Source organism: Mya arenaria, chromosome 5, assembly GCF_026914265.1.
Source record: "Mya arenaria isolate MELC-2E11 chromosome 5, ASM2691426v1".
NCBI classification, from domain to species: Eukaryota; Metazoa; Mollusca; class Bivalvia; order Myida; family Myidae; genus Mya; species Mya arenaria.
Window position 1 is genome coordinate 37122924 of NC_069126.1, and position 25952 is coordinate 37148875.

The following is a 25952-nucleotide window of genomic DNA, read 5'->3' on the forward strand; positions in this document are numbered from 1 at the left end:
CAGTTATCGATCGGAAACGAAGTGTGACGTACGGACGGACTGACGGACTGACGGACTACCGGACTGACGGACAGGGCAAAAACAATATGTCTCCCCCAGAGAGGGGGAGACATAATGAGATATCGAGTGTATACACCACTCGATCATTTGCTGTAATTTGTTAAACACCAGCGCATATTATATATACACATATTATTATAAATATATTCAATTCATCAACCTGAATGAGAAACCAACTGTAATATAACATGATATAACATAGACACATACATTTCATTTAATCAAACTAAAACCTTTTAAAACACTCCAATACAACAAACAAATTTTAAAATAACATTGACTTCATGGTTTAAATACATCTATCAGATACTATTATGTCAGTCCCCATGTCTTGGTTTCCAGTGACTGTTGGCATGGTTACCCATGTACCCAGTCCACTGTTGTCGTGGAAACGGTAGCACGCGCCCGCATCGCCGTCCGCTTCGTGCCAGTGACGACATGTTACTACACGTGCATGTCAAACGTACTCTGTTGACAAAAAGAAATTTTCCACTTTTTATGTTCAAATGATCAGTGATTTGCCAAGTTTACAATGAAATAACCTTCAAACAAAAATAAGCTAGTACATTAGAATTCACACGAGACATAACCTAGTGCGCTATATATTTACAAACAAATAATGCCTTTCCAAACGAAAGATTAGAGGGACTTGGTGTTTTGGACCAAAAATAAGTTTTATCATTATACTTATCCACTAAGCCGCGGATTATACAACAGGGATGGATATCTTGACCTTTTAAAATACATTGATAACATTACGTGATAATGTCAATCAACTAATCACACAGCAACGAATCGCTGAATCCCGTTAGTAACAATATTGAAAATGGTGGTCTTTAAAGACGATATTTGACACAATATTAACATTTCCTAAAGAGTTCCATCTGACAGTATCTTAGTTTTAATTAACACTGTTAATGATTTGCCGCAATTTATTTCGGAATAAAAAGTGCATTATGATTTTACAACACATGAGTGAGTCCCTTCATCTAAAAAATCAAATATCAAATGAAATCACACAACTTATGCTTAAACCGATCCTTCATGTGCTATATACATGCTTATTAGAATGTACAACCATTTCTCATTTTGAATCAACATCTTGTGAAATACAAAATTTGAAAACCACAATGCGCGATAAGAATATTGTCTGAAACTGTAAGATCTCATACCTGTAGACGGTCATCTGACCCATATGGATGTTGAATGGGTTGTAGCGAGTCTGGCTTTCAAACGTTCCTCCGTCCGGGAGGTCGTGGTGCCCCTCCGTCACACACTCGTCCGTGATGGCGTGCTCGTATGCGTCGTGGTCCATACCGTAGTACAAACCTTTGGTAGTTACATAATAAAATCTTTATTTAAATCGACATTTTCTACAATATTAAAGCCACTTCCGTCATAAAGGCCATGGCGACGCTCCGTCACAATTATCCATCCGTAAGCATAAGCGTCGTGGTTCCATACCTAAGTTACTGTCACAAGATGCGGGATCAGTTTTTTATGTGTACATCATTTTTAGAGGTTAAACATGGTCTTCAAATAAAACACTCCTAGTCATTCGGAGCGACTCGGCCATTTTTTCAAAAACAACGTTTTTTTCGATAAAATGGCCGAGGAGTTCCGAATGACTCCTAGTCTGTATGTTTAAAACCAATGATATACTGATTATAGTGTTTAAGTTTCATGAAAAATCTGAATATAGTATAATAACTTACTCTTGGGGTCAAAGCGAATCGTTTCCTCCGACATTTTCTTTTCTATGCATTTCTGGTCCTCAGGGAGAATCGCTCTTGTTTTAGCCGGAAAGAACCAGTAAGTCGCAAACACAAAGTCTATGGAATTGTTGTAGTTTGGGTGTTCCACCGGCAGTGACGTAGGCATCAAACTCCCAGTTGACAGAAGACGCTGTAGGCCATCTTCGTCGTGTGGTCCCACATGACGACGCTTTCGCACACGGCCTTTTCTCTTATTATTTTTCCTGGAATGACCTTTGAAGCTAGTTTTTCCTTGCACTGAATCTGTTTTTCTTCTTTGTCTATTGTTAGTATAAATATCACGGTTAAACATGTCACTAGTGTCACGCATAGCGATAGGTTTTACCTCACCTTCATTTCTAACCAAACTTGCGTATCGTCCTGATGTTTTTCGTCTTCCAGTTGGATGCCCTCTACCAAACTGTCCATAGTTTGGAGTGCGCTGTGTTGTCTGAAAGTAATCCCCATATTCCTGTAGGGGTTTCCGTCCCCTCGATCCCAGTTCTGGTCCCCGGCGTCTGGGTTCAAGTTCCTCTTCCGTAATGTCATTGTAGGGGTCGGAATTATAAGGGGATTCATAATCTAGATCCTCAAACCCGAAGGGTCGAGGTTTTCTGTAATCAGGGTTGTAAACCGGTCTTGAAGGCCCCTTTTTATACGTTGTTCTCTCTGAATCATCGAGCACAGGTGTTTCAAAAAGAGATTCAGTGCCTTCGTTCGTCATCAAATCTTGAAGGTTGTCAATATCGTCTTCCTAAAATATCAGAAGCTGTGAACAAAATACCAATTATGATTACATTAAGAAATAAAAGTAAAACTATTTAACACTTGAAACTAATAGATTTAGTGAGTTATTATCAGCCAAGGTTTTGTTATTAGCGCACTTGAGGTACAATACCAACACTGATGGCCTTACTTCCGGTTCCTCGTCGGCGTCTAGGAGGGTAAACTTCCTGTATTCGGGCAGGTACTCTGGGTGCGCCAGGACGAAGTCAATCCCCATCTGGGTCGTGTTCTGCCAGCTGTCATGTTCCACGGCCTTGCGTTCCTCTGAAGTAAAGAAGAAAATCATATCACGTGACACAGTAAATGTTTAACTGCCGAGCGAGAAATTTCTTCCTGACTGTGTACATATACAAGACCACTCATAAAACTCTAAATGCAGCAATGAACGTGACTTAATTAGTGTGAATAATGCTGCAAGGTATTTTGAAGAGCAATATTGACTCTGTTTTACATTCTTTTTATAAACGGGACAGAGTCCCTTTTCAACTGATAGCTGAACCATCCGCTCTAATATGAATTTTAAATGAAGAACTTCAATCAAATCCAGTCTTACCGGAATAATATACTGTAGTTCCGGGTGGACGGATGTTACTGCTGATGGCGAATATCTTGCTGTAACCCTTCGTCTTGAAGCGCAGCCGACAGAAATCTGAGCGGCTCTGCTCGTGAACGTTGGTTCCTGGAAGGTATTAAACGTTGGCTTCGGTTTTACATGATTCTTTTTTGCAACTTTAGAATAGTGTTTTAAAGGCATCATTTTATTATTTTTAAGAGAATCAACGTTGTAACGGAGGGAAGTTCGAACCAACCTAAAGTAATGTTGTACTCAATGTAACGGGTTGGTATTGTTTATAACTTGTACTGAATTAAAAATATTTGGCATTCCCTGACTTAATGACTAGTTTCGTGCGCATGCGCATACATACACTCGCCTCGCAATATAATTCCAAGCTTACCTTCAATAAAGCGGTACTGGCCTCCCTGTCCCTCGTGTTTGAGGCAGTCCGCCGCCCAGTACAGGAAGAGGTCGTTCCCGCGACCCTCCATGCTCACCGTGAGACCAGAAGCTTGGGCACCCACGGCGTCCTGCATCGCCGGCAATACTAGTGGCCGCCCCGTCCGCCCATCCAGCACAGTTGTCTAAGAGAAATAGCCGGGAACAGTTTATCGTCAACGATTAGTTAAAGGCCGGTAAACACGTAAACATATAAAAAAAAACTTTTATTAACTTTTAATACCGAATGCGTTTCCATTTTCAATCCGTTCAGAATCAGCGTACAAAGACTATCCATTTCCTATTGCCGATGGTATTGCGTTTATCTCGACGACATTATGACGCATCAATCACTTAAAAAGTTTAAAAGAACTGACGCGTGATCTATTGAGCCATTGACCATATTGGTCACCTACACGTATGGATGAATTTCCCGGGCGTCGTTAGACAAACGTACCATACTTTTGCAGAGTGTGCGCCCACTTCCATTGAGCCATAACACGTTGTTTGGCTTATAATCATTCTCTCAGAACTATCACTAGAATAGTTGTAAAATAATGAACAGCGATAATGAATACCTGTGAGTAGTAGTAGACTGGAAATCCCGGTCCGCGGGCGTTCTTCACCAAGAAGTCGGGCACGTCATCGTCGTTATAGTAGCCGGGGGACGGGGTGCTGGAAATTGTAGTAGAGGCTTGACTCTGACAACCGATTTTAATGCAACAAGAATATTCCATAAAGTTATTTTATTAGGATACACTCTGCAAAAGTTTGCTTTCTTTGAAATACCAGTAATTATTGGCAACCTAGGAACTCGTTTCCGACTGCCCCCGAGTGTCAGTCAAATTGTGATATTGTGAGGAATTTTGTACAAATAAGTAAAAGATATATGTTTGGTAAGATGACGTCATAATAAACGTCAGATCATTGAAAAGAAGCTTATATTTTACCTTTTCAATTTAAAAAAGACACATAAAAAGAAATTAAAAGTAATCAAGAATGTTGAAAATGTACAACAGCTTAAATGCAATGTATACCGCTTCCATTAATAACCACTGACGTTTAGGTCAGAATCTTGTGTTCACGTACTGGTAAGACTCGGACATGGGGAACGTGTAGTTCCAAATGATATGGAAGTCCAGTCCGTCAATAGCGAGGACGGACGAGTTGAACATGGGCAGTATGATATCCTCCACCCCGTCCTGGGTGACGTCAGCAAGCACAGGTGGCGTCATCACACCCTTGAATTTGTCCGTGTATAACGCCCGCGCCTTGTATATAATTGTATGTATTTAAAAAGAAAATATTTAAATGATTAAAAATGCCATATTCGTTTAAATCTCTATACGTCATGTTAACGTCTTCAAAAACATTGTGATTTAGTTGTTCTAACTTTTGTTTACGAAAATGACTTTATGCACAATGGCCAAATTGCAGAAGCATCTGTAGATTATTACTAATAGAAGTAGTGTCTGTCTGTTTTTAATTTATTTCCAATGCATTTATAATAATATACATATGATCAAAACATTACATTGTTAACCTTTTTAATATCACCCCGAATAAGGTCATTCAGCTTGATGACCCAGAGTGAGCCCCCGTGCGTCTCTCCACCCGTGCCAAACAGTACAAGGCGCGACCCGTCCGGCCAGGTGTACACCTGAGGGGAATAGTACGACTCGCGCCCGTCTGGCACTCCAAGCCATTGCAGCACGTGCCCCGTTCGTCCACTCATCAGCAAGATACGGCCAGATAGTCGGTACTCGCTGCCTGCAATCAATGAACTGAATTATGTTTTCGGAAATAAAACTGAAACGCTAAATAATCGCGCGTTTTTTCATATGCCACAATTATTATTTTTTATCCAACAACTGATTATGGTTAACACATCCAAAACGTTTTAATACTCAAAACTAACACAAGTATGTTTTCCCCAAGTACATATTTTCTCACGAAAATGACAGTAAAACAATCTGCAAATTGAGCGTCAGAACTCTGGCGATTTGGCAGAACATTGGTATATGCAGCTTCGTAAACACATCATTAAGCATTGTTTAATCAAGGAGACGCGCGTACCGGGCTCCTGAAGCGGGTCTCCACCATGGATGGCCAGGATGTCTACCACGCCGTCTTCGTCCATATCTGGTATGAGCTGCGCCGTGTACAGGTTCATAATTTCATTTTTAGCTTCCTGTTTCCCGAATGTCCATATCCGCTCGCCCGTCCGTCCGCTCACCGCCTCAAACGCCTACAACCAAATTTAAGCGTGCGTTGGCTATTTGTTAAGGACCGTTATATATATATCTGGTATCTGGTATCATAATTATAAACATATATATATATATATATATATATATATATATATATATATATATATATATATATATATATGTTTATAATTATGATACCAGATATTTTGTTACATAACAAAGAAACATGCAGACATGCTGAAATTGATTTAATTTGATATATTTCCTTTATGATAAGATATATTTTACAAAATAAACTTTATATACTTAACTTTCTATTTTGTTGTGAAACATGCCTCGGAAACAAAAAAAGTATTTGCCGTCTAAAGTGTTCCGGCGTTCGACACTGTCAATAGGTCTATAGTGACCCGGCGTACGACACTGTCCGTTGGTCTATAGTGACCCGGCGTACGACACTGTCCGTTGGTCTATAGTGACCCGGCGTTCGACACTGTCAATAGGTCTATAGTGACCCGGCGTTCGACACTGTCCGTTGGTCTATAGTGACCCGGCGTTCGACACTGTCCGTTGGTCTATAGTGACCCGGCGTTCGACACCGTCAGTTGGTCTATAGTGACCCGGCGTACGACACTGTCCGTTGGTCTATAGTGACCCGGTGTTCGACACTGTCAGTTGGTCTATAGTGACCCGGCGTTCGACACTGTCAGATGGTCTATAGTGACCCGGCGTTCGACACTGTCAGTTGGTCTATAGTGACCCGGTGTTCGACACTGTCCGTTGGTCTATAGTGACCCGGCGTTCGACACTGTCCGTTGGTCTATAGTGACCCGGTGTTCGACACTGTCAGATGGTCTATAGTGACCCGGCGTTCGACACTGTCCGTTGGTCTATAGTGACCCGGTGTTCGACACTGTCCGTTGGTCTATAGTGACCCGGTGTTCGACACTGTCAGATGGTCTATAGTGACCCGGCGTTCGACACTGTCAGTTGGTCTATAGTGACCCGGCGTTCGACACTGTCCGTTGGTCTATAGTGACCCGGTGTTCGACACTGTCCGTTGGTCTATAGTGACCCGGTGTTCGACACTGTCCGTTGGTCTATAGTGACCCGGTGTTCGACACTGTCAGATGGTCTATAGTGACCCGGCGTTCGACACTGTCAGTTGGTCTATAGTGACCCGGTGTTCGACACTGTCCGTTGGTCTATAGTGACCCGGTGTTCGACACTGTCAGATGGTCTATAGTGACCCGGTGTTCGACACTGTCAGATGGTCTATAGTGACCCGGCGTTCGACACTGTCAGTTGGTCTATAGTGACCCGGTGTTCGACACTGTCCGTTGGTCTATAGTGACCCGGCGTTCGACACTGTCAGATGGTCTATAGTGACCCGGCGTTCGACACTGTCAGATGGTCTATAGTGACCCGGTGTTCGACACTGTCCGTTGGTCTATAGTGACCCGGTGTTCGACACTGTCAGTTGGTCTATAGTGACCCGGTGTTCGACACTGTCAGATGGTCTATAGTGACCCGGCGTTCGACACTGTCAGTTGGTCTATAGTGACCCGGTGTTCGACACTGTCCGTTGGTCTATAGTGACCCGGCGTTCGACACTGTCAGTTGGTCTATAGTGACCCGGTGTTCGACACTGTCAGATGGTCTATAGTGACCCGGCGTACGACACTGTCAGTTGGTCTATAGTGACCCGGTGTTCGACACTGTCCGTTGGTCTATAGTGACCCGGCGTTCGACACTGTCAGTTGGTCTATAGTGACCCGGCGTTCGACACTGTCCGTTGGTCTATAGTGACCCGGCGTTCGACACTGTCAGTTGGTCTATAGTGACCCGGCGTTCGACACTGTCCGTTGGTCTATAGTGACCCGGTGTTCGACACTGTCCGTTGGTCTATAGTGACCCGGTGTTCGACACTGTCAGTTGGTCTATAGTGACCCGGTGTTCGACACTGTCAGATGGTCTATAGTGACCCGGCGTTCGACACTGTCAGATGGTCTATAGTGACCCGGCGTTCGACACTGTCAGTTGGTCTCTGGTGGCCCGGCGTTCGACACTGTCAGATGGTCTATAGTGACCCGGCGTTCGACACTGTCAGTTGGTCTCTGGTGGCCCGGCGCTCGACACTGTCAGATGGTCTATAGTGACCCGGCGTTCGACACTGTCAGTTGGTCTCTGGTGGCCCGGCGCTCGACACTGTCAGTTGGTCTACGGTGACCCGGCGTTCGACACTGTCAGTTGGTCTATGGTGATCCGGCGTTCGACCCTGTCCGTTGGTCTATGGTGACTCGGCTTTCGACACTGTCAGTTGGTCTATGGTGACCCGGCGTTCGACAATGTCAGTTGGTCTATGGTGACCCGGCGTTCGACACTGTCAGTTGGTCTATGGTGACCCGGCGTTCGCCACTGTCCGTTGGTCTATGGTGACCCGGCGTTCGCCACTGTCCGTTGGTCTATGGTGACCCGGCGTTCGCCACTGTCCGTTGGCCTATAGTGACCCGGCGTTCAACACTGTCCGTTGGTCTATGGTGACCCGGCGTTCGACACTTTCAGTTGGTCTATGGTGACCCGGCGTTCGACACTTTCAGCTGGTCTATAGTGACCCGGCGTTCGCCACTGTCAGTTGGTCTATGGTGACCCGGCGTTCGACACTGTCAGTTGGGCTATGGTGACCCGGCGTTCGACACTGTCAGTTGGTATATAGTGACCCGGCGTTCGACACTGTCAGTTAGTCAAGTCGAAGTTATGACAATCACCCAAATAGAGATCCGTGCATTTTGCACGCCTCCAGGAATAATATATTTTTATACAAATGTACAGACAAAAATAAATTTTCAATGAGGTTTGTATTCTAAAGATTTAATTTTGTATACCCCGGCTCTGCCTCCCGCTAAACAGTCGTGGACGTCATCTTGGTCAAGGTCAGCCTCACAGTTAAGACCGTACAGCTCGTGGTCGGTGTAGTGGCGCCAGATCTCCCTTCCGGTGCCGCCCTCCAGCGCCAGCAGCCCACCGAAGCACGGATAGCGGCCGTCGAAGTAAATGTCACACACGATACCAGGCACCTTTATACCGTCCGAGCCTACAGATGTCAAGTGAAATTTGAAAATTGGATTCAAATGTTAAGAACTATCAATATATATATAACACAATTCAAAAAGACATTATGACAAACATATAAAATAAATAGTTTACAAAAAATAAAAGTGATTTTTTTTTCATGAAACAAGTGAACACTTGTTGATTATGAGAAAAGATTCTTAGACAATGGACCCATGTAGTTTTTGCGGCCGCTCCATCGATATCTGATACTCTTAAATTTAAATATGTTCAAATACCACACCTGTTGCAAAGCCAAGAATGACGTCAAGTACACCGTCCCCGTTGACATCCAGCGGCCGAAACGCAGATTCCGTCAGCAGTTTCGGGAAACCCATCGTCCAAACGTCCTCGACTTTGACGTTATCACACCCGATAACGTCACTAAAATCCGGCATCTTATGTTGTTTTATAAACTCGAAAGCACTTGTTTGTTTAATGTCTGGCAAAACAGGACCAGGCTCAATTGTAGTCAATGTGCTGTTGATTTTATGATTATGTTTATTTACAAAATAGACAACAAGGCCCATTAGAGACCCTAACGAAAGCACCAAGAAAAAGAAACAGCAGACAGCGTTAACAATAGGCCGACATCGAGCACATGGCCCGTGTCCCACGTGGGTTTTAGCCCGAGCACGGGGAAACATTAGCGGCTTAGATGCTGACGACCTGTCCAGTCTGGAACCTTGCATAAACACTTCACCCTCGTCGGAATCGTCGTCGTCCCATCCCGTCGAATGATCAATGTCGGCGCCGATACCATGGTAACCGTTCTTCTTGCCGCCTCTGCTATACAATACGCGCATGTCCAGCGAGCCGTCTCCGTTCTCGAGCGCAGGCATTCTGCTTCCGGTCTAACATGAGTTCGAGACCCTTGTTTAATCGTGTTACCTAAGTTCAAAAGGGACTATTTAGTACGTATGTTAATAACAACACGTTTCTTTAAAAATATCAGGTATATCCAAATAATTAACATACACAAGTTACACAGACCATTTCTCAGAACTTATTTATTCCGGACTCACGTTTTTGGTAAGCAGTGTTGTGTTTCAGGTAATTGATTGTACACTGTTATATGGACTTGTAACGGACTCCGAAAAGATACTACAAATAGAGGCAGGGCCCAAATCGCAGTACCTGACACATAAAGAATGCCGAGGGCATTGTGTATTTGTTTTGACCATAGACGGATCAATACAGTAATTCTCTACCAGTGTTGTATGGAAACAAAGCCACAGTGGTGCCAATATCGGGGAAAACATGGCAATTCTACCATATTTAAGAGAAGTTTCAGCTTTAATGAATTGTTCATAGATTCTACACAAAAAAACTATGTTTACAAATATTTAAGTAAGTAAAAAGAACATACCCAAAACACAGTGGTTGATATCCTAGCCAGCTATGATATTAGCTCCATTTTATCTCATTCTTGTAATAATCACCATATTGGGGATGGCAAACCTAGCGCTGACGTCACGTCATCAGCAGACGACAATCGCTTCTCTGGAAACGCGGTTAATAATCAATTGATTCATTGCTCCAAAAGACCCATAAATCAGGAGTATGATAACCAATGAAAGTGACGTGGTGGACCGTGCTTCCGGTTGCATTGCCATCTGATGCCGTTTGTTTTAGTTTTAATAAACTGGTTAAACTTTTAAGGTACACGTTCTTCTTTTCGGTTACATTTCAAAACAATGAATCAAGAACTTATCCTCGGGTTTTAAAATTGTATTCTTGTCTTAAATTGGAATGTCTTGTTTTAGTTGTTTGGGTATGCCCGTAAATGTGGTCTTTCAAACACTTTAAAACAAAAATACCTTTGCAACAAACATTTTCCAGAATGTATGGACCCGTATTTCCAAATACATGTACATCGCTCATTACATGGAATTATTCCCGTCACGTATTTCATGATAAAAGCAAAACGTGCTTTTAAGTGAGCTGATAAAAAAAAATCCCCGGGATATAGGATCTAAAACATTCTTAATAGACATTTTGATGTCTCATAAAGTAATATTGCGAATACGTCGGATATAGAATAATGTGCCTGCGGTTATGCGGTGCTTTAATATTAGGTCTTAATTGAACACATCCGGGACGACGTTAAGTCGATGTTAATTAGCGAGCGGACGGCGCCAACACCGCTAGTCTCAATAACTTACAAAGTGCTTCATTGAATTATGACGTATTCATATTAAAACTTGGTTTCAGTGAACACCAAATAATCCCTTATAGTTAAGAAATGTTATATCTAACTATCGACATTCTAGACGACGCTGTCATATAAAAGACTCAAGAATGTGATATCTTACAAAACGAACGCACGTACATTTTCAAAGCCCGAGAAAAAGAACAGAACTTCAATGTAATTGTAAAATTAAAACCAGGCAGTCGGAACGAGTGAACCAAGGGACATTTGGACATATAAATTACTTCCCTAAAAGGGACTAAAACTTTCAAAATTAAAGCCTTGAAGTTCAAATATGTTACTATGATAGCCACATTTTAGGAACAAGTCGCTGAGTATTGAATACAATTGTTCCGTTCCCATGCATACTAACAATATCTTCTTTTTTTAAATATAAGCATAATTTCCGACTGGTGTTATCCCAGGATCCTTTGTTTCCGGGTGGATTAGAGGACATTCACACTGTTTCAGTTGTCATAGCATCTTCAAACTACGTCCGACAAAATATAAGGACGTGCATAATCTCATAAGGACCAAACCTCAAACATCATTGTGGCTCTACGCCTTCGTTTGGGGACATTCATTGCGCATGAACCTAGGTGACGCACACAGAACCCGATCGGACTTCCCCTGTAACCGTCGCTACCACTTGTGCTTCTCTTTCACAGTTGTTTAATAAACACTTTTTTTGCTTCACAATAGAAAATGATGGGCACATTCTAGTAAATGCCCTCTACCCACACACCAAGTTCCAGCTGCATATGGCTCGAGTTATTGCAGCGTACATTTTTATCCGGACGGGGGAAAGCCTGTAGTCCCATCTGGCAACCTAGCTAGCATTTATTGGAGTGGACATTTTTCCAGTAAAGGACTAAAAATGACCTGTATATTTGGCATGTTTATTTCTTTCTATCAGTAATGTGCAACCAGAGGTAACATCAGTGAGTTTAGAGGAATACAATAAAATGTGCTGGGTAATCGTTAGTTTTCATGATTTTCACGTGTTTTTTTTTTCAAGAATAAATACACAAGAAGTAAAATCATAATTGCAAAATATCGTTAACATTTAATATATCCTGAATTGTGCGTGTTATGCGACTTTTCTGGTGTTGACTTATTTTGCGGTACAAATGGTCAAACGGAAAATCCAATAAACATTTCTTTACACAATGTTTCAAAAAGTTTAAACATGTAAATGAGTTATTGTTGGATTGTTATCCAAAAGTTTGAATCAATTTTATCTCACTTTTTTTAAAAAATATTAAAGATAATTTTGGAGTTGACAGACTTATCCCCCTTTCACATAATATTGGTATGTTATAGTTACGGCATCCACAACCCGAATTATGTAATTACACATAAAAGCTTCTGTACGAGTCAATAGTATCAATCACGACGGGTGCGGGTTACGTAATTGTGGTGTACAATCAATCACGACGGGTGCGGGTTACTTAATTGTGGTGTACAATCAATCACGACGGGTGCGGGTTACGTAATTGTGGTGTACAAGTTTTCAAGGACAACGTTCAATAAATAGAGCGCGGTAAAATTGTACTGTCACGTTCACAGATATGTCCGCGAGTTACGCCCAAATCGCCACGGATTGTGAATGGTCAAACACATACATGTGATAATTTCTTGGGTCGATTCCGGGACACTCGTCGTAATGTCCGCATGCCCCCCCGGATTTTTTTTAAATGGGGAACGTCTGTGTTGCATTCTATAGCATATCTGGGGCTATTTTAGTCATTTTTAACGTCGGGAAAATGTACCTATTGTGACTGCCAAAACGTATTTTTTACTTGACATGGTTGTTTTTTTCTGCATTTTCTTGAAAAAATAAAACCACCAGATATTTTCCCAGGCTTTAAATTAAGTGCTAACCAGGAGGATATGCAGTCTACTTTCGGTTTCATCAAAACAGGAAATAAACAACTATACGGGCACCTGTTTTCCCGCGCTTTTGAGAACATGCGTTACAAAATATTTATTTTTTCATCACATTTAAAACGTTTGCAATTTATGACACACAATATTTTCCAGACGATAAAGAAGATTTTCCAGTCGATGAGCTTTTTTCCGTTTGGAGATGCATATAATTTTGATAGAGACGTGTCAACATTCGGCTGTATAAAGGGATCACGTGACTTACCATGGTCACGTGATTAAAGCACTCTATATAACCACCTGTAAACCCCATATCGTCAGTTTTATTTCGGCGTAATAATACGTAAAAATTCACACGATAGTTCGGAAAAAAGGTCAAAACACTAAAATTCCATATACACGCGTAAGTTGTTTAAAGTATAACGACGTATCGACTTTGAAATTTGAAAGGAATATGGGATGTTTTCCGTGTTTTAATTTTGGTTTTTTACTCATTTTGTCACTTTCTTTGAACTTACCTTCATGCTCGTTTGTTGGTAAAATGTGTGAAAAATATCAATTCATCAATTAAAAGCTATCATTCATAAGACCAAACAAATCCATATGAAAACAATGAATTAGTATACAAGAACCCTCCCCCACTCGTTAAGCACAACAATAGGCCGATAGATCAATTATCGGGTGATTGACGATGACCTCGACGACACACGTACCAATTAACGGATCAGTGTCAACATGTCCTGTGTTTTACGACCAGTGTCCCGGACAGGCAAAATAGCTGACTTACATTGGTAAAATTAAGATAATCGATTCCGATTCCGATATTTTTTTTTCGTTTTTTTTTTTTATGACTTTCCGGGACAAACATGCACCCTCCGTGACTCCGTGACAGAGATACGATTTCCGGGACAATCCCGGACGTCCGGGACGTTATCACATGTATGGTCAAACAGTAGGGAGTAACTTGCAAGGCTGGTAAGTCTTGAATAATTATGTTTTGACCCAGTGCTGGTACGGATTGATACGTTGAGGTACGTTTCGATGCGGATTACTACGTTACTATCTGAGCGGTGTGTGACCGGTATAAAAGTGAATAGCTTTGTAATTTATCTGGTAGGAGGTACGGCTATGCCCATTCTACTAGTTGCTGGCTAGTTAACGTGCAGACGAAAATAGAAAACCCTCTCGCACGATTCAAGTGCACGTATGTACACAAAATCACCTTCCAAAATGGTCGGTTTTCAAATTCTTATATCGATAATCATCTGTACGTACGAAATGGGCTCGAGCGTCCAGGTAGAAAATGCATGCAGTTTCGGAAGCAAACAGTTTGTTGGCGTATCTTCAACTTTACAGAGTTGTCACCCCATCATGACTTTCATTTCTAGAAATTATCGCGTTGGAAAGTGAAATATTTTCTCGTTTTTACAAACATATTGGGTTTCCCAAAACGTCATGAAGTTTAACCTAAAACGACAATGAAATTAAGCCTATTACTTCTTATTAAATTAACTACCTTTCAATAGCGACTACTCAAAATAGAATAAAAATAAACCCTTCAATGTATTTAACGAGTGTCCGCAATACTTTACACGAACTATCTTTCGACCAATATTGATCGTCTTTTTCAATCCTGATAAATTTGTAACTGAAAGAAAATATATCTATGAAATGGTGCAGTGTTGTTAAACCACCGCGTTATCAGTTAGAAGCACTACTACCAGAGGCCTCTGGTTGCAAACTAGACCATGCCATTAACAGAACTTCCAAAATAGATGACAAGTTTATACTTCCAAGTTCTAAAATGGAATCCCAGACTATTTAAAGGATTTCCTTTAGTCGTTTATATCCTATACAAAATAGAACTGATTATGCATCTTATTGATGTGTTGTGCAGGTTTTAACACGATTGGATACCGAGCAATCTAAACTTGTGACATGAACCCTTCGTTGACCAAGTTCCAATCAGATGTTTTTGTATGCGATCTAGTGCATCAATCTTCCGAGTTGCATCGAAACCGATGTTTCAACCTCCTACTGATTTTAGCAACATTGACCTTGGTCTGGCGCTTTCAAATGGAATATTGCACGTCCACTCGAAAGTACAATATGAAATTGAAAATTCAGCAATGCCCTTTAATACGTATGGTAGATTCAAAGTACACATCGGACAAAAATGCAAACCCAGACTAAGCGTGTGTGCAAAGAAACAACCAAATGGTATTCCTGCATCTTCCTTGAACTTGGTCACGAGAAATTATGGCTAACAAGATGAATGCTTCTAATGACAAAGTATTTTTTCAACTTACAAAATGCATTGTACATTCTCCAAGTCTCGAGGGCTTGTACGAATCATTTTTATGCCACTACGACCAATTGCCAATGAAACCTTTTCACATTTCTCAGTCTCTCTTACTGTCACTTGCTTGTTTGACTAGTAATTTTGAGCAAGTAACAAAATACCATTCAAAAGAAGGTTTCTTATGTAGAAATATAATGGGGACTAGTGTTTTTTCTCTTTATTTACAACAGATCAAACAGTTTTGGGTGCTGATGGTGCCCTCTTTGGGGCAATTTGGGCGGCTATTCTGTCAAGATCACGGCGGCCCTGGGAGGTCAGGCGGCGACCACTGAAAGTATACAAGCACTTAAGTTTACAAAATACTTCAAACCAACAACTATCAAAGCATATATTTAAAATCCAGAATATCCCCGAAAGAGCTGCACTGATGAAGGAAACAAAGTTACATAAAATATCTACCATTCCACAGTTACATAAAAGTAATGTATACCTCTCAGTCACAATGTACAACATAATGCTGCCATTAACCTAGTTGACAACTTTGATTCAATAAACATTGAAGATTAATAAGATTAATAAATACATGTTAGCATGTTGTTCTTGTCAACATTTTCAAACTAAAATAACCTTCACAAATATAATGTTCCTTACAATTTGCGTAAAAAAACACTCATCTTGACTGTGCTACCTACCCGTTGGGATCCTTCTCGACAATTTTGAGCCCCTCAAGACTCTGGAGGAGTCTGCGGGAGATTGAGCCGTTAGCCTTGCAGAAGTGGCTGGGGGCTGTTCCGCGCCTACGGCGACCTTTAATCAACAAATCAAGATAGTCATATCATTTAACTATCACAAAAGCATATGATTCAGTTGATAAATGGTCACACTTAATTCATGTCAAGGAGATCAAGAGATTAACACAATTTTGATGTTTTAAAAACTGAAATCATTGCCAAATTTGATAACTGGATTTGTTTCAAATATTTCAATGACTTCAATATTGAGCTATAGTCAACAAATCAAGATGGTAAAATCATTAAACTATCGCATAAGCATATCATTCAATTGGTAAATGGTCACATTAAATTCATGTAAACAGAATAGCCTAAACATGCCAGTGTCAGAATTAAATCAGTTATAGAAGCTCTCACTTGGTAAATCAAGTCTGATGTATCATCATTTGGCATGCCTGTTATTTGCAAGGGTATATAAGCTCACAAAGTTTCAGTCACTATTCTTTTACAAGTCTTGTACAAGCAAACCTTCCAGGTTTAACTTCGACCATTGAGAAACTTTAAATAGGACTATTAAGTATTTTGTTTTTATTTACATGTATAATAAAATGGTCTTAAATCAAGTACATGTATTCATCAACATAAAATAACAAGATAAATCTTTGGAAGCCATAACATTCCAGTATCAGAATCAGTTATTTTGCTCTCACTGAATCAAATCGAGACTGATTTTTTCATCACCTGGTATGCTTGCTGAAAACATTGTGTAGGGATGCAGCTTAAAATGTTTTGTTGAATCACATTCATCTGCATATTCCATTATACATCTACATGTACTATTAACAGCCCTACTTTTGAGATGTGTTCTAATCAGACTCATTAAATCAGTATTTGCTCTCACTATAAATAGAGATCAAGAATATCATCATTTAGAACACTAACAATAGAAAAAATACAATAATCACTATTGAAAGGCTACAATATTGAGACAGATCAACACTGCACAAGACTTCTTTGGAATGTGACCTTAACCTTTGTTAAAATATAAAGAATACTATGTTTTGCATCCATGAGAGACGAAGAGTTGGAAAACTCAATATTAGTATGATTATTCTCTGTTAAAGTTTGGTTTCTTTTTTACGTCATATAATAAAGAATGCCACTGCATGATAAAAATTATTTACAGTTTCATAGCAATCCCCACACCATAAAGTTCCAATTTAGTTACTTAAACACATATTGTAATGCAGTTTGCTTCAAAAAGAAGTAGACTTTTTAAGTTAGAAGTCTGTAACTTCTCGTCATAAAGAAAATACCATAGAATTATACTGTTTTTCAGTCAAGAATATTAAATTTAATCTTTTAGTTGAAGCCAGTGTCAGAATTAAATCAGTTTTAGAAGCTCTCACTTGGTAAATCAAGTCTGATGTATCATCATCTGGCATCCCTGCAGTTTGTCAGGGATTCTTTTGCACGAAATTGTTTTTACAATAACTCAATCAGGGGAATATAATGTTATATTATACCTCACATAAATGTGTCCCTTCTTTGTATATATAAACACGATCGGTCTGTATATCACTGTATTTTGATGGAAATCCAGTTTTATGACGTCAGCGGTTGCTATTTTCACAACAGCGAAAAATTGTCGCAAGTAAACATTATTAGCTTTGTTCAATAAAACACATTTAAATCGCTATAAAAATATTGAATGATAATAAAAAATGTTCGGTATATTATAAGAAATATAACACACCACTTCAGGTCATATGGCATTATAAGGATTGGTCAGTCAGCCCCCGATGTGAATGGACCTCGGCTAACACCTCGGTCCATATACACTTTCGGGGGCTGACTGGCCGGTCCATATGTCATATGACCCTCAGTGGTGTGTTATATTTCTTAAGTAGTTACAGTTACCAGACAACACCTATTTCACTGTCAACCCTGAAACATTTCTTCGTAAAAATTAAACTGCTTTTATTATTATTTAAACTAAAAGGCATGTGGCGCTATTGTTTGTTCAAGGCGAAACAGTTTACTTGTATTGTGTAACTTTCTTGGCAACATTCATGTCAGACTTTGAATGAATGAAAACAATAGTATTATACAAAATATATGGACAATAATATTTTTTTCAGAACAGGTTTTCCCATCCCAGGCCTAAAAAAATACATTTGATTTTGGTTACTTGACCTTACTCACAATATATATATATATATATATTATATATATATATATATTTTATTTTTTAAGAGTATGTTATAATATGTAGTTTAAAACCTTTCAAGATTGATACAAAAGGTAACTTTAACATCATTCTCCAATGACAAGAATTAAGTTTTAATATAAAGCCTAATAATAAAAAACAACCACAAAAAAAGCCTACCAAACCTACCATTTTTTGAAAAAGGTGTAACCCTTAGCTAACTATTTTACCCCTTCTAAGCCTGTTCAATTGACAGCACATAACAGTACCTCATGCCAGTGTCAGAATTAAATCAGTTATAGAAGCTCTCACTTGGTAAATCAAGTCTGATGTATCATCATTTGGCATGCCTGTTATTTGCAAGGGTATATAAGCTCACAAAGTTTCAGTCACTATTCTTTTGCAAGTCTTGTACAAGCAAACCTTCCAGGTTTAACTTCGACCATTGAGAAACTTTAAATAGGACTATTAAGTATTTTGTTTTTATTTACATGTATAATAAAATGGTCTTAAATCAAGTACATGCATTCATCAACATAAAATAACAAGATAAATCTTTGGAAGCCATAACATTCCAGTATCAGAATCAGTTATTTTGCTCTCACTGAATCAAATCAAGACTGATTTTTTCATCACCTGGTATGCTTGCTGAAAACATTGTGTAGGGATGCAGCTTAAAATGTTTTGTTGAATCACATTCATCTGCATATTCCATTATACATCTACATGTACTATTAACAGCCCTACTTTTGAGATGTGTTCTAATCAGACTCATTAAATCAGTATTTGCTCTCACTATAAATAGAGATCAAGAATATCATCATTTAGAACACTTTGAAAGTACAATAACTTACAGGGAAAGGTGACATCATCGAGACAGAACACCGCCAAAACAACTTAGGAATGTGACTATATTGCCAAATTCACAGTTCACTCAACTTTTGATGTCTGCTGCATTATAAAGAGTACAAAGAATGAAAACAAAGAATACCTATTATATATATTAAAGTTTTGCATCCAAGAGTGACCAAGTGGGAATACTCAATATATGATTGTGTTCCCAGTGGGTCTGGCTTCTATTTCGTAAAGTAATAAGTATGCCACTGAATGATATCAACACTTTCATTGCAATCCCAACACGTTAAACTTAAATTACTAATTTCAGAATGAATCCTGATTTCAAGTGAGAGTTTTTATACTTTCTTTTACACACAATTGTTCCTACAATCACTTAATCACAGCCTCCACATGCCAGTGTCAGAATTAAATCAGTTAAAATTAATCTCACTTTGTAAATCAAGACCAATCTATCATCATCTAGCATATTCGCAGGAGCTGTTGAGCATACATCATTGTATCGAGGAGGTTAAAATTGGCAGACACTTATTCTGCAGGACGAACAGGCTCTTATATGGAATCAAGTTCTCAATGTGTTCTTATCAGACTCATTAAATCAGTTTTAGCTCTCAGTAAGCATAGAGATCAAACATATCATCATTTAGAACACATTTAGAACAGTTAGGTTTTTTTCTTTTCATGAATTTAGGGAAGGGGCCTGGAGCCTATGAACAGATTTTTTGTTGCATTTAGTAAAAACCCAAAGAAAAATGTCTATAATGTGCATGTTTAACTTATATTTGCAACTTCATCTGATTATCTCTACTTTAATATGTTTGAACTCCTGCTAGATAGTACTGCTCACTTTAGTGTAATCACTTAACTTTATGCTAGTTGAATGGCCAAAAGAACATGTAACTGACTTTTTTTCTTGAGACGCCTCTAATTGAGAGACATTTTTCAATGGTTTAATATAAGCAAATTACACAGCAAAATAGATAGAATACAGGATGTCATAAAAAAAATAATTTCACACTGCTTTGTCTTCCCTTTACAGTTCAGTAATCTTCTCTGCTGGTCAAGGGACTCAGTCTATAGGATAATTATTTTAATAAATCAAATTTAACAACCATGTGCATTTGCGTTACTTCCCCAATGTAAGATGCTCAATTTTTGAAGCAATGTAATATTTTGATTTTTTTTTTCATTTGTAGGTGAAAAAACTATGCTTATTTCTGAATATAGTTAAATAAAAGGTAAATAAACTGCACATTCCACGTTCATTTCAAACATTTAATAATTACTATTTGGGCATCATATCTAATAATAGATTGTTTTAAGTATTGAGATGGGGATTTGATTTATTGGTCTCTGTATCAGAAAGTTTCTGGCTCAATCCCACTCACAAATTCAACGATTTGCACCAGAAGCTTATCATTAAGAAACAGAAACTGTTTTCAACCACCTGCTGATGAACTAAATCTGAGTTCATTGAATATTTACCTCCATAGATTTTCTCAAAAGATCCAATACCGGCTGGTGATCTGATGTACAGATGTCTGCAGATTGAGGCTGAAATATGATGACAAACAGAATATACAGGTATAAATGTGCAAACAAATTGATTGTTAAAAATCCATTAATTTAGTTTACTACATTATGTCATAAAATGTGACTTTTGCACTAATTTAAGAACAGATACTTTCGTATTTGCCAGTTCAAAAATAACTTTTAGGGAACAGTTCGAGAAAAGTAGTAATTAAAATATCCTGTGTTAAACTTTATGATTAAAAAGGGCAAAGCAAGTGTCAGTGGTTAATGTAACCAACTTAATGGTTTAATGTCAGAAGTGTCCTTATCAGACTCATTAAATCAGTTTTTGCTCTCACTGACAATAGAGAACATAGGTGATCATCATCTTGAACACTGAGGAGTAATGTTTTGAGAAACATTTTATCTATATATAAATATATCTGTATATTTCGAGTATTGGTATCATACAGTGTAAAACGAGATTCAAAGTATGAAGATTTAAAATCAAACAAATAAAAGTTACCCTGTCTTAAAAATTCAAGAAATAACAAGAGCTGTCACAGTATGTGACGAATGCCCCCATGCCTTTACGTGTCAAATACATATGGCAAGTTATTTTAAATTGCCTCTGAACATAAAAAAAATACCACCCATACTTGACAACCTACACTGTTATGTCCTTATATTCAGAATTCCCTTGTGAATAAACACTTAGTGTATCTTTCACCTTAGAGGTAGGGACATGGGTCTTGCACACGACACGTTGTCTTCGTATGTGGAACACATGTAGCAAGTGATTTTAAAATCTGTCCATACAAGGGAAAGTAACAGCCCTGACACGACAACCTATACTCTATGTCCTTATATGCAGCACTCCATTGTGAATAAACACTAAGTGTGACCTTGACCTTTGAGGTAGGGACACGGGTCTTGCAGGCAACACGTCGTCTTGGTATGTGGAACACATGTGGCAAGTTATTTTAAAATCTGTCCATACAAGAGAAAGTTACAGCCCGGACACGACAACCTATACTCTATGTCCTTATATGCAGCACTCCATTGTGAATAAACACTAAGTGTGACCTTGACCTTTGAGGTAGGGACACGGGTCTTGCAGGCGACACGTTGTCTTGGTATGTGCAACACATGTGGCAAGTTATTTTAAAATCTGTCTATACAAGGGAAAGTTACAGCCCGGACACGACAACCTATACTCTATGTCCTTATATGCAGCACTCCATTGTGAATAAACACTAAGTGTGACCTTGACCTTTGAGGTAGGGACAAGAGTCTTGCACGCCACACGTCGTCTTGGTATGTGGAACACATGTGGCAAGTTATTTTTAAATCTGTCCATACAAGGGAAAGTTACAGAGCCGGAAGGACGGTGCGATTTTAATATGCCCACCTTCGGGGGCATAAAAACAGGAGTAAAAGAACATGACTTGTCTAGTGAAAATACAATATTGTTCCTACTAAGAAAGTAAGAAACCATGCCCATCTACATGCATCATTTATTATTCAGGGTATGTCATAAAGCATCAGAAGTGAACATTTTTCCTACATGTAACAAGAACAGTCATATCCCTCACTAAATGTGCAGCATCCTTTACAATTGGACAGAGCATAGGAATTGAACAAAGGGAGTCCCTCAAGAAATACCACATCCAGAGTTAGGATTCTTGTACATTGTTCTTTTACTCGGTATGATCTGAGTGCTGCAGACAAAACTAAAGAATGAAAACTTACAAATGGGCAATAAAATGTATTGAGTATGTGCATTGTTCTTTACCTGAATATACTCAATCTGTATATGGATCTTGAAGTTACATAAAAAAAAATTAACAGAATTATGCCGAACAAACATAAAATATTGTAGCCGGAGTTACGTTTACTGTTGACTGCACCTTTCCTAAATATGAAAACTTATTATGAAGTTTGAAGTCATTATCTCAATTTTTCCCCCCATCAAAAATAATGTATGAAAATGGACAAGGGCAATACCTTAAAATACCACAGCCAGAGTTATGGTTCCTTTTCACATAACTTCTCAATATGATCTCTCTGTATATGATGCCAATACCTCAAAGACTTTTAGTTGTTATTTTTCCGACAAAAAAGACAACCACATCCTTTTCTAGGTACCCCTCACCTTTACCCGGGGATAACAAGTTAAATACCTGCTCTGATGAAGTACCAGTCAGGCTCATAGGGAGACAGTTCCTTGAACATGCCAGTCTTCACAAAGTCTGTCCACTCTGGGACCTTCATCTTCCCGGACCTGTAAAACCAAACAATGTTACCTTCCAATGGTACACATGTAGAGACTAATGCCAAGGTTTGAATGTATTTAATGTATATAAGCTTAAGGTACCTGTATATTTTAAGCTTTCTGGCGAAGCCCATCAGCAATACATCAGTGATTTTTTTCACTTTTTTGTGAAACAGCCCATGCCTTTTCTTGTGAAATTTTAGCGTGTTAAAGTTCAAAATTAACAAACATTGAAATCTTAATTCTGAAATACAAGAGTGTTAATAATACTCGCACATACAGCCTGATTTAGTGTCTGTATTGATATTAAAAGGATAATAGACAACAATGAAAATTTGATAATTGCATACTTATTAAATGCAAAGAGTTACAGATAACAGCTTTGTCAACTTTTTTTAACTTTGAGGTACAGTGTTTGGGTCAGAAAGAATTGGTGTAATGACACCTGCACAAGATTGTTTATGATCAGGTTTAAGAGACAACTGAGTTGACTGTGTGGATAAAGTATAGGGTTGAAGAGACTGAGTTGACTGTGTGGGTTCTTCATTTTCAATAAAGGGCACACAATTGGATGTGGATGTGGAACACGAAAGTGAACTGATGACAGATTGAGAATGATTCACCACGGTCATTTGTAAATGTCATGTTTAAAGGCAGAAAATATTGTTGGTGTACCGGCAGCGTGGATCTTTTTTCTGATAATTCTTGCCAATTCTTGACATTTTGCCGATAAATATCAATTTGTTTACAAATTTTGCTAAGTCATTTTGCTCCGCGTGACTGAGGACTAGGAGCGTTTGCTTGATCGGGTATCGATAAAAACTTTCATGCGGTATCTTATATGTATGCGAATTCGCAATCGCAGATAGGTAAATATTTCAACTAAAATCAAAGTTTTACACAACTTTTACAAATCTGTACGCTGATTTAATAGAAAAACACTTTGTTCACAGGTAGCTCTTGGGAATTGTGAATTTTTCTTCACATTTTTGTGAATTTTTAGCGTTTTTGGCGATTGTGAAAAGGCCGATATTCGGCCTTAAATTGTTAGTAAAAAAATCACCAACTCTTGCAGATTAGATCATGCATTGAGGCTTCTTTCCGATGATACCGACTCTCACACTGAAATTCTCCCGGGTCAAATCTGACGCATACTACACATTTAAGACGCGTCAATTTTGGGTCATTTACGATTTCTGTGCATCAAAACTAATATACGAAAGCCAATATTTAGAAAGTTCATTCAGAATTTGAGAATTGTTGCAGAAGAAATTATGAAAACTAAGGGATTTAAATTTCAGGAAAATGCACTTGCCCGTTTGGGCAACCACCATGGAATTTGGACTTGTCCGAAACAGTATTTACTTGTACCGGGCTTCGGGCAACCCAGTTACGACCAAGACTGTTTAAAGGTGATTAATGATCAATACTAGTAAGCAAATTACAATTATCAATACAAAAAATTACAATTTCCAAAAGACAAGGAGACCTTGCTACTAAACGTTCAGCAAAGCTGCTCAGACAAATTGTCAAACTTCCTGTTCTTAAGAGCACCCAGTATAGGTTTCTCCAAAACTTACTTTTTCAGAAAGGCTGCAAAAGCCCTGGTGAACTCATGACTGCTCACGTCTTTCACCGAGATGCCCATCTGAAATAAACCCTTTTGTTTATTATTCAGGGGTTATATTGATTTACAATTGTGTGATAATATAAGTCCTTGCAAACCCGTTTTAAATAAAGCAACTATGGAAGCAACAAATGGACTTAAGGTTATCAATGTTGTTATTTCACATGCATGTCTAAAAATCTAAGCAACGGTATGGGTTCACTAAATTTAGGACAACATATATGTCTTTAATACAAAATGTTTCACATGAAAATCTGATTCAGATGATACCAAAATATTTCTCTCTGACAAGAGGGCTATGTTTCACTATGTGAAGAAAGACACTGCTTAGGCCTTAAAAAAAAAATTGTTTGTTTCTGGTTACATGCCCAAAAAATATTGGATCGGTAGGTAGTTTTTTTTGTTTTTTTCTCTTTCTCTGGCAGTCAACTTCAACATCTTCTTTTCTGCCATGTAACTCATCGAAAAGGTATTTTATAGGTTGTCCTTGTTCTTCACACTTTATTTGTTTGAATCCCAATGCACAATGAGTGCAAGGGTATACATTTACTGCAATCAGGCATGTTAATTTCGTCGCCATTCCGGTCTACTCAAGGGGCATTTTGTTGTCAGGAAAAAAGAAATAATGCACCGGTTGGTGCTGAAAAAATATCTAGTTGTTAAATTTAGCAAATGGCATAAATTTCGGACATTTTTTTTCCGGATACCGGATTTTTTTGGCAAGTGATTTTTTTGCAATAAAATATTTTGAGTCGGTGGCAAATAAATTGAGTCGGTCGGGTAACCAGAAACAAACCTATTTTTTGTTAAGGCCTTATAAACAACTTTTGGGTAAAAACCCCAATGGACATGTTTAACAGTAGGTCATTAGTCCGCACCCTGGGACGGTGCTGACTATATTTCATATAGCTCAACTTAGGGACCAGTTATCAAATTGCTAAAGAAAGTTGTTGATATTTTTAAACGCTGCACGATAAAATATGATAGGCTGTGTTTTAAATGTTTTATTTCATTGATAAAGAAGTGTAAAATTTTATCAGCCCTGAATAATGTTAGTCTTAAATTATTCATTTTAATAAATAGCTCTGAGTTTCAATTTCGAAAGAGACAATGGTCTGGTTCAATTGAAAAGTCTGATGAATAAATTCAATATTGGACAACAATGTAATTATACAAACATAATAAATTTAAGGTAATTACTTCACCCTAAAAGTCTATAAATAGAACAATAATTACCTTAAAAAGTGACTAATTCGAAGGGGAATAAAATATGTTTCCTTGTCAATAAAGCCAGACAAAAACCTTGCTTCTTGTGTCAAGTTTAAGTAAGATATTCTAACAATATGGAATTTTCACTCTGCAAAAAAACTGATGTTGTAGGCCAATGGAGACTTCTTGTTGTATTTTTTTCTTAGGTCACCTTAGGAAGCTTCCTGGGAAGTTTTATTGAA

General features: G+C 38.6%; 2 protein-coding genes across 2 annotated transcripts; both read right to left on the bottom strand.

The window, feature by feature from the left end:
- Positions 1–261: 261 nt before the first annotated feature.
- LOC128233645 (uncharacterized) lies at positions 262–10835 on the bottom strand. The gene is made up of 13 exons (XM_052947426.1): positions 10282–10835; positions 9157–9803; positions 8687–8895; positions 5671–5842; positions 5138–5364; positions 4684–4865; positions 4173–4269; positions 3557–3740; positions 3154–3279; positions 2731–2864; positions 1776–2568; positions 1233–1389; positions 262–528 (listed from the first exon to the last, which is right to left on the bottom strand). The coding sequence occupies exons 2-13, from the start codon at positions 9752–9754 to the stop codon at positions 378–380; spliced, it is 3030 nt and encodes a 1009-aa protein (XP_052803386.1). The 5' UTR covers positions 9755–9803; positions 10282–10835; the 3' UTR covers positions 262–377.
- A 4659-nt stretch (positions 10836–15494) lies between these two features.
- LOC128234720 (40S ribosomal protein S19) lies at positions 15495–24601 on the bottom strand. Its single transcript, XM_052949149.1, has 5 exons — positions 24455–24601; positions 22783–22883; positions 20573–20641; positions 15985–16099; positions 15495–15620 (listed from the first exon to the last, which is right to left on the bottom strand). Exons 1-5 carry the CDS (start codon positions 24520–24522, stop codon positions 15524–15526), a joined length of 450 nt encoding a protein of 149 aa, XP_052805109.1. The 5' UTR covers positions 24523–24601; the 3' UTR covers positions 15495–15523.
- Between the last annotated feature and the right edge of the window lie 1351 nt (positions 24602–25952).

What these genes read in the sequence shown, in the direction of transcription:
- LOC128234720 (XM_052949149.1), bottom strand. Translation starts at nt 24,522, where the DNA reads ATGGGCATCTCGGTGAAAGACGTGAGCAGTCATGAGTTCACCAGGGCT. An exon ending in TTTGCAGCCTTTCTGAAAAA is followed by an intron (nt 22,884 to 24,454) that starts GTAAGTTTTGGA and finishes TTGGTTTTACAG; the next exon opens with GTCCGGGAAGATGAAGGTCC. An exon ending in GTCGAGAAGGATCCCAACGG is followed by an intron (nt 15,621 to 15,984) that starts GTAGGTAGCACA and finishes GTATACTTTCAG; the next exon opens with TGGTCGCCGCCTGACCTCCC.
- LOC128233645 (XM_052947426.1), bottom strand. Translation starts at nt 9,754, where the DNA reads ATGCCTGCGCTCGAGAACGGAGACGGCTCGCTGGACATGCGCGTATTG. An exon ending in TAGCGGGAGGCAGAGCCGGG is followed by an intron (nt 5,843 to 8,686) that starts GTATACAAAATT and finishes ATTTGGTTGTAG; the next exon opens with GCGTTTGAGGCGGTGAGCGG. An exon ending in CCAGTACCGCTTTATTGAAG is followed by an intron (nt 3,280 to 3,556) that starts GTAAGCTTGGAA and finishes AATACCTTCCAG; the next exon opens with GAACCAACGTTCACGAGCAG.